Below are 12,002 nucleotides of genomic sequence, written 5' to 3' on the forward strand. Positions count from 1 at the left end.
TGCAGGGATCATCAACGTAAATTTTGTCTTATGGGTCAAATTCAAACTAGCACAAACTAGAATTCTCCTTACATGTGGAATTGTAAGAGAAGAAATAGCCAGATCTGATACTTGCCCATTATCCTGTCTAGAAGAAGTCTTTCTTCCAGTGGTATGCAGTGCAACATTCTACCACTGGGAGGATATCTAATTCCACAGGAAAACAATTCCCCTCTTAGAAAAGCATTTTTGCAGTGATTCCTTAACTATTGTATCTTAGTTCTTCATTTTTCATGTTTGAGTATTTTTCACCTTCTCCAGGCAATGCAGGAGAAGGCCGCCAATCATATAAGTTGACCAAGTATTCAACTCTTCCAGTTTTAACATGGCTAACATAAAAAGATACTTCTCTTTAAAATACTAATTTTGCTTAACTGTAGGTGCAGTACTTCCTCTCTTGAGGATAATTATTGAAAATTGCATAAATTACAGATAAAAGGAATGCATAGTAGCAAGTTCAGACTTCTACAGATGTCACTGTTCTAAATGGTATGCTGCTGTTGCGATGTATGTAGGATATACATACCGATAGAGCACAGGTTTACTCTGTAATACATGCGGATGCACATGCTGTTCAAAAAGACTGTAGATGAGGACAGGCAAGGAAGTGAAACAAATATTGTACAAGGTCAGGTATACACTGTCATAGAGTGTCTGAAAATGGAAATAAAAATTATTTTGAGAAATGTGAAGAGTTGTTCATATTTATTAAAATCAACAGCAGAAGCAAATCATTTAATCACATAAATTTACTGAGTAGAAAAAAGCTATATTAACATAATGATCTAGTAACATCGAGCTGTCAAACAGAAAAATTAATCTAGATTTTTATTGAATTTTACATCTGTGGTGCTTTTATGTACTCTACCTTTTCCATGAAACAATTAATTTGCCAATATCAGAAGAAAAGCATGCAGAAGAACTTTAAAACTTACAAACCTTTTAAAGTACTCTCAAAGTACATAAAGCTGCTAAAAGAAAGTTTTATTATGGTATATATGTAATTTTTACAGTCAACAGCCTGAAACTTAAATTTACATTGAAGCAAAGAACCCTCTCCTGTTCCTACAGAAAATAGGTGAATAAAAAAGAGTTATACTCATCAAAAATATGGTTATATATAATCACATATACATTTATTTTAATTGTGGGAAACAGAAGCCCAGCAGTTAGTCAAGCAAACTTGAAAGATATAGGCCAAAATATCCTGAACTTCACTAATGATTTATAATTTCTCTGGAGGAAAAGAAACAACAGCCATTTAACGAATGACACACCAGTTTGACAGCATCTTTGCATCCAAACTGAACAAAAAGCTCTTACAGAGAGCTCAGTAAAAAAATCTTACATGTGCAACTTTCTTTTCATTCGTATGAATTGCCTAACAGTGAGAGATTCATTCATCAGCAGTACTAAGTTGAAAAAAAAATATCACCAAATACACTTGCTTTCGATGAGGAAAGAATATTTCATAGTTTTTTTTAGTTATTTACCTGAGATTCTCATACACAAGCTATAAGGCATCCTATACTTACTTGTTGTGAAAACAAACAGAAGAACTGATATAAAAATTGTGGTGTAATAAAGCACACATTCTGAAAAACAAGAAGTGAATGAAATAATTAACCCTTCAGCATATGCCTTACAGTTCCCAAAAGAAATTGCTAACTCTTGCAAGCGAGTAAAAATACGTGGTTAGAAGACAAAAATGTGGCTTAGCGGCCAACGCTAGAATTACAGATAAATTTAGATTAGAATAGAATAGTTCAGTTGGAAGGGACCTACAAGGATCATCAAGTGCCTGATGATCACCAACTGCCTGACCACTTCAGGGCTAACCAAAAGTTAAAGCACATTACTAAGGGCATTACCCAAACGCCTCAAACACTGACAGGTCTGGGGTGTTTACCACCTCACCAGGGAGCCTGTTTCAATGTTTGACCACCCTCATGGCAAATAAATTTTTCCTAATACCTATAATAGCTAGTCTGATAGTGAGGTAAGGTTTTTGTTTTGTTTTTCACTTATGCCTGATGATCAACACACACACAAAAAAAAAGCTATTAGTTTTGAGTTTTAAGCACTCCAGCCCAGGACTGAGCTCCCAGGCTTCCAAACACCAACTTTTCCCTCCAATATTTTGCTCATGCTCCCTGCTGCTCCAAGTCTATAAAACCCCAAGAGGCATCCAGAGATAACTTGGTTGCTGGTGCATATTTTCCTTGGCCTGTTTCACCTCGGGATTTTTTTTTTTAAGTCAAGGCTGGGACTGTTAAATTTCCTTAAGGTGAGCCTTTTCCTTAAGGCAAAGACCATGTTCTCTCCCCACATGCTTCTCTGCAGGTCCTTCCCTCCCTCACATATTTCCTGCTTTCTTTTTTCCTTTGAAAATAAATGTATTTAGTTAATTTTAAAAATCAGTAAACAAAAAGGTTGTACTTTAATATCTTGGTAAAGAAGGCATTTAATTTCAAGCTAGCACTACTGCTTTCAGCAAGCAAACAGTATCTGTCTCCCACACTAGGTGAACTCACTGAGGTATTTAAAACCTACTTCTAGTGGAAATACTAAGGAATTTCACAGTTAAAAACCTGCATTTGGTTTGTAACTGCATTTGGTTGTAGAAACATCAACAACAGAAAACACGTTTAAATGGGCTAATTTCATTTGTTCCCAACAAAAATGTTAAATCTAAAACAAATTTCTTGCTGGGAAATACATACATGGTTTTCTATGAAGTTCACTGTCACACACTGTGAACACTTACCTTATAAAAAAAGTACTGTACAAGGGTTGCTATTCTAATATAGTAAAAGTGTCCATGAACAAAAAGCAACTTGGAGAGGAATTTAAACCGTGCTATTGCATAGTCACTATTTCTTACAGCTTGTCTTCCTTCCTTGCCCATGATTCCTATAATATTTGGGATACAAAAACAAAAGACAGGTTAAACATGATCAAAATGAATTGTTGTTATTTAAAAAAACAACATACATGTGCATATATCTAACCTACATCTAAAGACATAGTTCTCTTATTCTATACTTCAACATAACTAAAGATTTGAAGAAGTGTCAAACTAAGGCATTACTCTTGATCCAACCTAGGGAAAATGCTAGTTTAATGATGATCCAATTAAAAAACCACCATAAACTATACTTAAAAATAGACTTAAAAAATATACTTAAAAATATAATAAAGTATCATCTGCTACTGGACCGTAACCTCCTCAGACAGGCTATACCCACAGTCTTAAAAATCACTGCCACAACTAAATATTACTTACACATTTTTAATCAAAACGGCAACAGACTCAACAGCCTGTTGTACCAAGCTCTTATTTAAGAACCTTCAGCATTAATAATTTTGTTGGATGGTATTTGTTAAAGGTAACACCAAAACACTTTTTTTTTTTTGTGACAGGTATTCAGTTATACATATTGAAAACAAAATAAAATTTTATATTGAGTTATACAACTCAGCAGAAAAGTTTAAAAAACCTTCACACTAGATAACAGAAAGCAAATAAACAGAGAAGTTAACTGAGAATCAGTAACAGCCTCTCAAGAAATGTAATGAAAGCCTTTACCACAGAGACAACCTAGACACAAATAGCAATTCTAGAATGATACAGACACAGTGCAAACATCGGAAGCATTGAGCAAAGAAAGGTTTGAATGTAAAGTTTACACAGGAACTTAGGAACTGACAATGACCTCAATAAGATATGTCCACTTCCAATGTCTGAAGCAGAGTACTTCTGAGATTCTGGTTAAGAGAATCTCTGCTGTTCTTAAGACAATGTTTAAGCATGACTTCTGATTATTGGTAGACTACACAATAAATTTAAGACTGAAAAACAAACAGCCTTGCATTTCAAATTTCACCAAATCTCTGCAACAACAGATGACTCAGATTAATGCCTGATTATTCACAGGGGTAGAAGCATTAGAATTTTATCTGCTTATAAACACACTTCATCATCAATTTGTCTACTAAAATTTTCATCTTATTTGCCTTTATCTCTTGTGACAGAAGTAATTTACCTATGCCAACATGTGCTTCTTGTATCATGCTCACATCATTAGCACCATCACCAATCGCTAACGTTATAGGTTTTTCTGGAGATGTTTTTAACAGTCGCACTACCTGGAAAAAAAAAAAGGCAAAATCTTTTAGAATCGGACCATCTTTCTACAATAAAACAACCTGCTCTTTTTTGCATATCTAGCATCTCATACAAGGGTTTTCTAGTGCTTTAAGGTAAAAAGCTGCCTTTTTATTTTTCTGCAAGGTAAAAAAACAGATTGGGCAACGCTGGCCTTTCAGAGGTTTAGTATTACTGGAAATACACAGGAAAATCCTCTAAAACATACAGCTAAGCTAAAAGTATAACATATTTAAAAATACTAGAATTGAGGTATGACTGAATATTAGTCACAAAAGAAGGAAGAGAAACAACATGAAAAGAGAACGTTTCAAAAAGAAAGAAGGAATATTGTATCTATTTACAGCTTTGCTTTCTGGAATTGAAAAAAAATCACAAAATCTGAGTTTGAATTTTGTCTGATCTGTATTTGAGTAACATTAATTACGTGTGAAATAAAAATGGTCTTAGAGGAAGAGAGCATTAAGGCAAACTTCTCCTGAAGACTAGGCGTCAGCTTCCTTTCCCTTCTACTTCCTCCTCAAACTTGGTTCATTTTTTATTTTTAATCTATAGAGCAGTGTATTTTTCTGTACAGCCTCATGAATCTTTCATCTAGCCTTTAGTTTGTGATGGAACATGCAATACAAAACTGTACAGGTTATGCAGAAAGCCAACTTTTAATCAGCCTCTCGAGTGTTCTGTAAAGCAGTAGCTTTCTTACTCCACTCCACCATGACAGTTTGACTCTCTTCTCTGTCCATTTGCAAATTTTCACAACTGCATGTCAAAACTCTTGAGCTAACTACTCCAGCTGAATTGAAGAAGGGTTCAAAAGTCACACAAAAGGCAACCAGAAACAATCTCCAGAAATCCTTGCCTCTAAGACAGCATTATAAAAGTACTTACAGGACAAAGCTGACTATAACCTTACCTTTGCTTTCTGAAGGGGTGCCATGCGACAGCACAACACTGCAGAACAGTTTTTACAAACTTCCATGAACAGTTTTTCATGTTCCCTGAGTGCAAGAGAGAGGCTGGTCCCATCCACAACCAGTCCGTGCTGAATAACATGGTCTTCCTTTATTCTATTCAGGGACAAAAAAGTTGATTTTCAATTGGTTAAATTTTGTCACAAACTATGCAATTGCTCATGCAATAAACAGAAGTTAACCTTTTAGACAGACTGCTTCTTTAAGTCTATTATAAAAGGGAAAAAAATTAGCGGTAAGAAAAAAAAAAAGCATCTTCACATGTTAGGCAGAAAGTGATTCCCACAAAATTTGAAAATCAAAGAAAATGAAGTTAAGACCATCACAGAGATAATGACATCTCAGGTACTTTACCTCTTGGCTAGCTGCCTCAGTTGCTCTGCGCATGTACTGTCTGATTTGTGCTGCACAAGTTCGAGGATGTTCATGGTTCTATGAAAGTGTCCACATGATAAACTGACACTAACAGCTGTTTCGTGCTTATCTCCAGTGAGAACCCACACTTTGATACCAGCCAATCTGAGTGCTTCTATCGTTTCTTGGACTTTCTCCTGCAGTCTAGAAACAAGAAAATCTTAAATAACCAATCGAACACTTTATAAAAAAGAACTCACACTGTAACATCACTGTCATGATGATTAAAGACCACATTTTGAAAATATGTATCATTGGTAAACTAGTCTAATAGATGATATTCTCTTACAAGCAATACAATAAAGGCCTTCATAAAACAAAACCTGAACTTCAATATTTCTAAGCGCTAAAAAATTTGTAATAAGCATATCTTAATTTAAATTAAGCACTGTTACAGTTTGTAACAATTACTGTCTGTACTGCATGAAAAACTAAGTTCTCCATTGTAAATTCCAACATATAATACACTCTCTGAATTACAAGACATTCTGCTGTATACACAGGTATGTGTATACTTTGTAAAGTAACTACACATCAAAGTTTTCCCAAGGAATTAGGTACTATGCTTAACATTTACTCAAATTATTCTGACTTTATTTCATATTCATTAAATGTCTCCTAATGAAGTTCATTTTTTAATTCTTATAATGACAAAATCAGTTTGTACAACACGTTTTCAGTGTTCCTCAATCCAAAAAGAGTGGTAAACACACTAAACAAAAGTAGCACAGAACTTCTGGCATTGGCAGGACAGTTTTTCGCAGCACACATCGTAACACAGTAATAAATCCTAAGTTTGCTATGTTTTCAAACGTAGTTAGCAGAAACTCCATTGCATACTTGTCTTCTACTCCTGTAGCTCCAAGTAATTCCAGATCCCTTTCTATGAAGTTGAATACATCTGCTAATCTTTCTTCCCGTTGTTGTAAAGCAGTCCTTGCCTCATGAAGGCGTTTGCAAATTTCCTGGTATTCTTCTGGTGTGAATCTTCTATAGGCTACACACAGAGTTCTTAGTCCTTTCTGTGAGAAAATAAAAGACTACATTCAGAGTAGACTAGATTCCAGTCTAACAACATGTCACTTGCAATTTGTTCAAGTCACAGAATCTGTATCAGAAGAATTTTCTTCCAGTCAGCTGGGTGGCATGTCTACACTTACCAAAGCAAATTCATCCACGTGTACCCTTGTTTTGTCTATTTCTCCACTCTTACTACGAGGAAGAATAGAAGATTCTGCTCCCTTTGTGAATAAAAGTTTTTCTCCTAAAAAGTAAAATAGAGTAGAAATTAAGAATACATAGTATTTAAGAAGTTCTTAATTGCAGCTGTGTTAACTTCTGATCACTTACCTGATGGACTCTCTACAATGACACTCATTCGTCTGCGATTCGGATCAAACTCCAAAACATGAAGCAACTTATACCTTTGTTTTGTTTTAATAGGAGAGAGATAGGAAAGAAAACATTTACAGAAATCAATTTTTACATATAATTACTTATTACTTACAACCATAAATAGACACTTATACCTGGAGCTTTTCCCAAAGTGTCATTTTATATAGAAACCTTACAATTAATACTCTGAGTTGAGCAGCAATCACTGTTATCTGCATTTCTGAAATTGATTGGTTTTCATTACTTCATATATATAATTCTATTCCAGAAAGATAAAAGGTTCTACCGATAGGAATTTTATTTCCTAAATACTAGGCTTTGCATCTGGAGAGTACAAATCATCTCCTACGTATTTCTTTATATTTTTATCATTACTCCAAGTGTAACTTTGAAAATTCCATTTTCTTTCTACACAGTCAAAAGAGTGCATTTTCCCTGATAAAACCTGGAAGTACTGGCTACTGACCCAGATCATACAGAGAAGAGCTGTTATGACATACTGCAGATATACAATTAGCAATAATATTTCTACTAATATGGGGAAAGTTTAAAGATGTAATTGGATTATGCATGTGTTAGACTTGCCAGCACAGCTGATTCTGGGAATTTCTAGAGCTGAAAGCACATTATTAGAGTTGAATAAAAAACCTAATACTTCTTTATTTATTAAGCTCTAGTAGAGTCCCAATTTTGAGGAATGGGCAAAGATGCAAAACTGTTATAGAACTACACAGAGGAACTGTGTAGAGTAACACAAAATTCTTGCATCTCAATTTCAATTGGTAAGGAATAAGATGCAAGCTGTCTTGAAGACAATTAAGGGAAAAGCATTAAAGACAGTATGTTGGGGAAACGCAAGGTTTTCTTATCAAGAGAGAGGATTAAGACAGAGACATTACATTTATCTTTACCATTGTTACGTTCTTCAAAAGAGAAAAGGATTTTTAAATTTATTTATTTTTAAAAAGATTACCTTTCTGGTTTTCCAAGACTTTTTACTTCCATGCTGTCCCCGCTAGTTCCAGTAAATACTACTCCAACCCTAAACGGAGAAGAAAATAGACATTTACGTGGCACTGTAGAAATGTACATGTAATGCCTCTTGGTTACTAAATGGTAACAGAAATAAAATAATAATAATAATAAAAAAATAAAGGAGATACATGTTTGTGTTCTCTTTATACAGTACTTTAACAGCAACATACTCCACCCACTTTAATTTCTCAAGGATTTCCCATAAACATTTCTAATCATACATTACAATATCCCTAGATTTTCATGCATTTTGTTTTTGTATGTTTTCATAATAAATGAACAGTAACAGGTCTTGGGCTTTAGAGCTTCTCTGAGAAATTTTTAAGTTTGCTTTGAGTAAAAAAATCGCCTGCCCTAGTAGGCAATTTTTTCAGTACATAACTTTGGCATTAAAACTCACCGGCTTGCTGCTTCAACTAAAGCTTTCTCATCTGGTGAAGAAGCATAATACTCCAAAGGGGATGCTATTCCATTGGCATGCCAGGGACCATCAGCACCATCTGTTTGATCTGCATTGATCTGTACTGTATGACAAAGACAAACTGCTTTCAAGAAGAGTTCTTCCTCTTTCATCTGTAAGAAAGGAAAAAGGATTATTTGTAATATTTAGATATCAACCCAGTTTTGAACGTATTTCAGAAAAAAAAGATGTTTAGAATTAAAAAAAAACGTCAAGTATTCCTTGTCAAATAATCACATCTCTACCTACTTAATAAATATGAGGTGTTCAGTAACACTTAATAGCTTCAAACCATTCTGAAATTCATATTTTCATTTTAAGATTATTACATTTAATGCTAGTACTAGATCCTTTCTACCTAAAATGCCTAATGAGGGGAGAGTTGGGAGAGGAGGCAAGTAGGAGTCTTACCAAACTATGCATATTTCCATCTGGAGAATCTTCAGAAAACCCTTCTGGTGTTAGTTTACCATTGACCTCCTGGTACTTTATGCCATTAATGGAGCACTCCCGAAACTGCATCTCATTTTCAGTTAATGTACCGGTTTTGTCTGTAAACACATACTCTACCTTTTATAAAATAAAAACAAAAAAAAACAGATGTGCAGTTGCGTATACTTGCTGCTGTTGTTTGACCATGTAAGAATTTAGATTTCTGCCATAAAATCAGATATATTACTTTCAAGTTAATCAGATATTAAGGCACTATTAATAAAAAGTCTACAATAATGATTTTTCTTATTAAAAGAGAAGTAGAAAATGGCAGTTAAAATAAATAGAAGTTAAAAAGAAGATATACCTGTCCCAATTCCTCATTGAGGTCTGAAGTATTTACTTGTGCTCTCTGGTTTGTTTCTTCATGATAGAGGTCAAGATCCCAGCCAATAAAAAAAGATCCAAGAAATTTCTGCATCTCAACAGTCACATAAAGTGAAATAGGTATAATAAAATTGTAAAGTACCAGAAAAGCAAGGAAATCTGAAATAAATCTCAGAATCTATGAGAGAAAAAAGAAAATATAAAGATTACTGCAGTTATCAGGTAAAACACGGTTGATTAGGTATGTTTCAAGTGTATGAAAAATGACAAATAACCAGAGCCAGAGGAGACCAAGTTCCCAAGCTTAAATGAGAGATACAACAAATGCATTGACAATGCAGACATTTACAGGTTACCTCAGCAGGTTGCCCTTCAAACTGGTGCAAGACTGCCTTAGGCAGTTTCAGTTCTCAAGTTCATTAGTTTTTGTCCTTTCTACTGAACACCAAGAGGGCTGTAAATTAATATTAACTGTAGTGGTGATTCTATACTCAAACAGCTCTCTTGAAGGAGCTGGGACCGAACAACTATCACGTTCCATCACACGGCACTGTTCGCAGGCTTTTCTAAGAAACCATACATGGTGAAGACAAGACCCAAACAACTGACGTTCTGTACTATCATAGGCAAATATGCAATTATTCACTATTGGCTTACAACAGCAAAGTGACATAGATTTCTGTTTACTGACATTCCTGATTGAAGTGGGTGTCCTAGACTACATGACAGGAAAGAGACTGAGTGGATTTCAGTGGCACAGATTTCCTTTATGCCTCTCAAAATCCTTGCATTCAATACATATACTTCAAGCAAACAGCTATGTAATAAGATAGGAATTTCTTTCTTAGGTATGATAACCTTAAACTTTAAATGCAACATTACAGTCTCCTTGAAGGTCCCTCTTTCTCATTTGTACAACAAATTAGTTAAATTATACTTTTGAAAGACACCTATCACCACTTGAATAATGGAACAGAAAATAGAGACTAGAGAAACAAGGACAAATCCTTTTAACTTTAACAATAATATTGTGCAGGAGAACATTTTGGAGATAGTATAAAGTAGTCAACAGTTTACTAAGGTAAATAATATCTGTTCTTCTAATTATGAAGTGTAGCTATAATTACTTAATAAGAGTCAGTATCAATGATAGAGGGATCTCAAGTCACAGAACCTGCTGAGTTTTTTGAGATCTTCAAAACTAACACATAAAAGATAGATAACTACCGAGAACAATAATTCACGCAAGACAAGATATACTGAGAAGTGATAATGACTAAAGTTAGCAAGCATACTGAGAAATGCAAGATTGTGAAAGAACACAATAAGCAAGAGAGAAAAAAGACATGATAAAAGGAGAGTGACATTGCAGAAAGATAGATGGCTCTGTATGGTCTTGAAGGCAAAGGGGATGAAAGGATTGCATAAATACTTATCCCATTATGCCTTCTGAATTGAAAAGGCTCCTTAAATTAAGAGCAAAAAAATTTACTTGACTGACTACTTCAACAGTTTAAAGTCCTTTAAGTGGGTGGAGGTATTAAAAAGAAAAGTGACTAAACAATCTGGAAGTTTGTGAATTCATTTAGTGCTTTCCAGTAGTGATATTTTTAGGTAAGATTATTTTAGAATGCACTGAAAAGTTATCAATACAGCTATCAAAAATCTGAACTAACCATTTTAAATAAAACATGGCATTGACACAAAGATATTTTTCCAGTTAAACTAAGAAGTTTACATTACACACTTCTGAGAAAATTGTCTATTACAAAGGAGTGCCAGTAAACTCTTCACTGTCCTGGAATCCGAAATATTCTCCAATTACTTCTTTTTTCCTTTCCAAACAATTATGTACTAAATGTAAGTTTCACTCTGCTTGTGAAGCAGAACAGAAGTCTTCTAAGTTAGGATTTGGGCCTTTAAGCATATAAAGCAACTAGTGAACAGATTTAATTCTCAACTCCCTGGGAGACAGAGGGAGTATTAAACATCTGACACCACATCACATGTGGAAATTGGATTTCTAACTCTTTTGTGCTTTAAAAATACCCTCTACTTCTTAGAATTAGCTCCAGCCAGCTCCTGAACTGCTTTGGAAGAAAGCAGACACACAGAAATCAGGAATTAACCACAGTACAGGAAAGTACAGAATGACTACAAAACAAAACTAAAAAACGAATAAAAAAAACCAATCATGCTTCTCAGAACTGCAGATTTAAGGAACACTTCAATGTATCCCTTCAATTTCTACATAAAAGTGAGAAGGCAAGAAGGAGCCCGAGCAAAATTAGAGCCTTATGAAATTGCCTGAACAATTTCAGCATCACAGAACATCCAAAATGACTCAATTGTGAAATCACCGCAACAGAACATACACAGGAACAGCCATCTTCCTCCTGTTTTCATTTAAGGAATGAACAAAAGGCACCCAAAAGAACAGTAACTGCAACCAGAACACGAAATATCAGAAGTATGTTCTAACAAAACAAAATTTTCAAAAGCTTGGATTTTTCATTAAAAAAGTAGTCCACTAGTAACAGAAGTAAAATTTTTCTATGCAAGGGCGAGGCTACGTACAAGGAATGCTCTTTCAAAAAATATGGAGACAATATTACACACACTTACAAGTGGATCATGTGGTAGTTACACCTATGTCCAAGAATAGAGACGTAATAAATACTTCATTTGGTATCGAGTAGTT

General features: G+C 34.5%; 1 protein-coding gene across 6 annotated transcripts in view; it reads right to left on the bottom strand.

Moving 5' to 3' along the window:
- The window catches only part of ATP11B (ATPase phospholipid transporting 11B (putative)), a 61,285-nt gene that overhangs the window by 23,845 nt on the left and 25,438 nt on the right, over positions 1 to 12,002 (bottom strand). For all 6 annotated transcript variants that reach the window (XM_084291674.1, XM_084291678.1, XM_084291673.1 and 3 more), the window contains exons 12-24: positions 9,282 to 9,479; positions 8,894 to 9,052; positions 8,423 to 8,595; positions 7,961 to 8,029; positions 6,943 to 7,016; positions 6,753 to 6,856; positions 6,433 to 6,614; positions 5,533 to 5,736; positions 5,121 to 5,274; positions 4,086 to 4,188; positions 2,807 to 2,952; positions 1,575 to 1,634; positions 566 to 693 (exon numbers count right to left, since the gene is read on the bottom strand). In XM_084291674.1, the coding sequence (XP_084147800.1) occupies positions 566 to 693; positions 1,575 to 1,634; positions 2,807 to 2,952; positions 4,086 to 4,188; positions 5,121 to 5,274; positions 5,533 to 5,736; positions 6,433 to 6,614; positions 6,753 to 6,856; positions 6,943 to 7,016; positions 7,961 to 8,029; positions 8,423 to 8,595; positions 8,894 to 9,052; positions 9,282 to 9,479 (1,754 nt within the window). The remainder of the gene's footprint in view (positions 1 to 565; positions 694 to 1,574; positions 1,635 to 2,806; positions 2,953 to 4,085; positions 4,189 to 5,120; positions 5,275 to 5,532; positions 5,737 to 6,432; positions 6,615 to 6,752; positions 6,857 to 6,942; positions 7,017 to 7,960; positions 8,030 to 8,422; positions 8,596 to 8,893; positions 9,053 to 9,281; positions 9,480 to 12,002) is intronic.

This window comes from Netta rufina (assembly GCF_964035555.1).
Source record: "Netta rufina genome assembly, chromosome: 9".
In the NCBI taxonomy this organism is placed as follows: domain Eukaryota; kingdom Metazoa; phylum Chordata; class Aves; order Anseriformes; family Anatidae; genus Netta; species Netta rufina.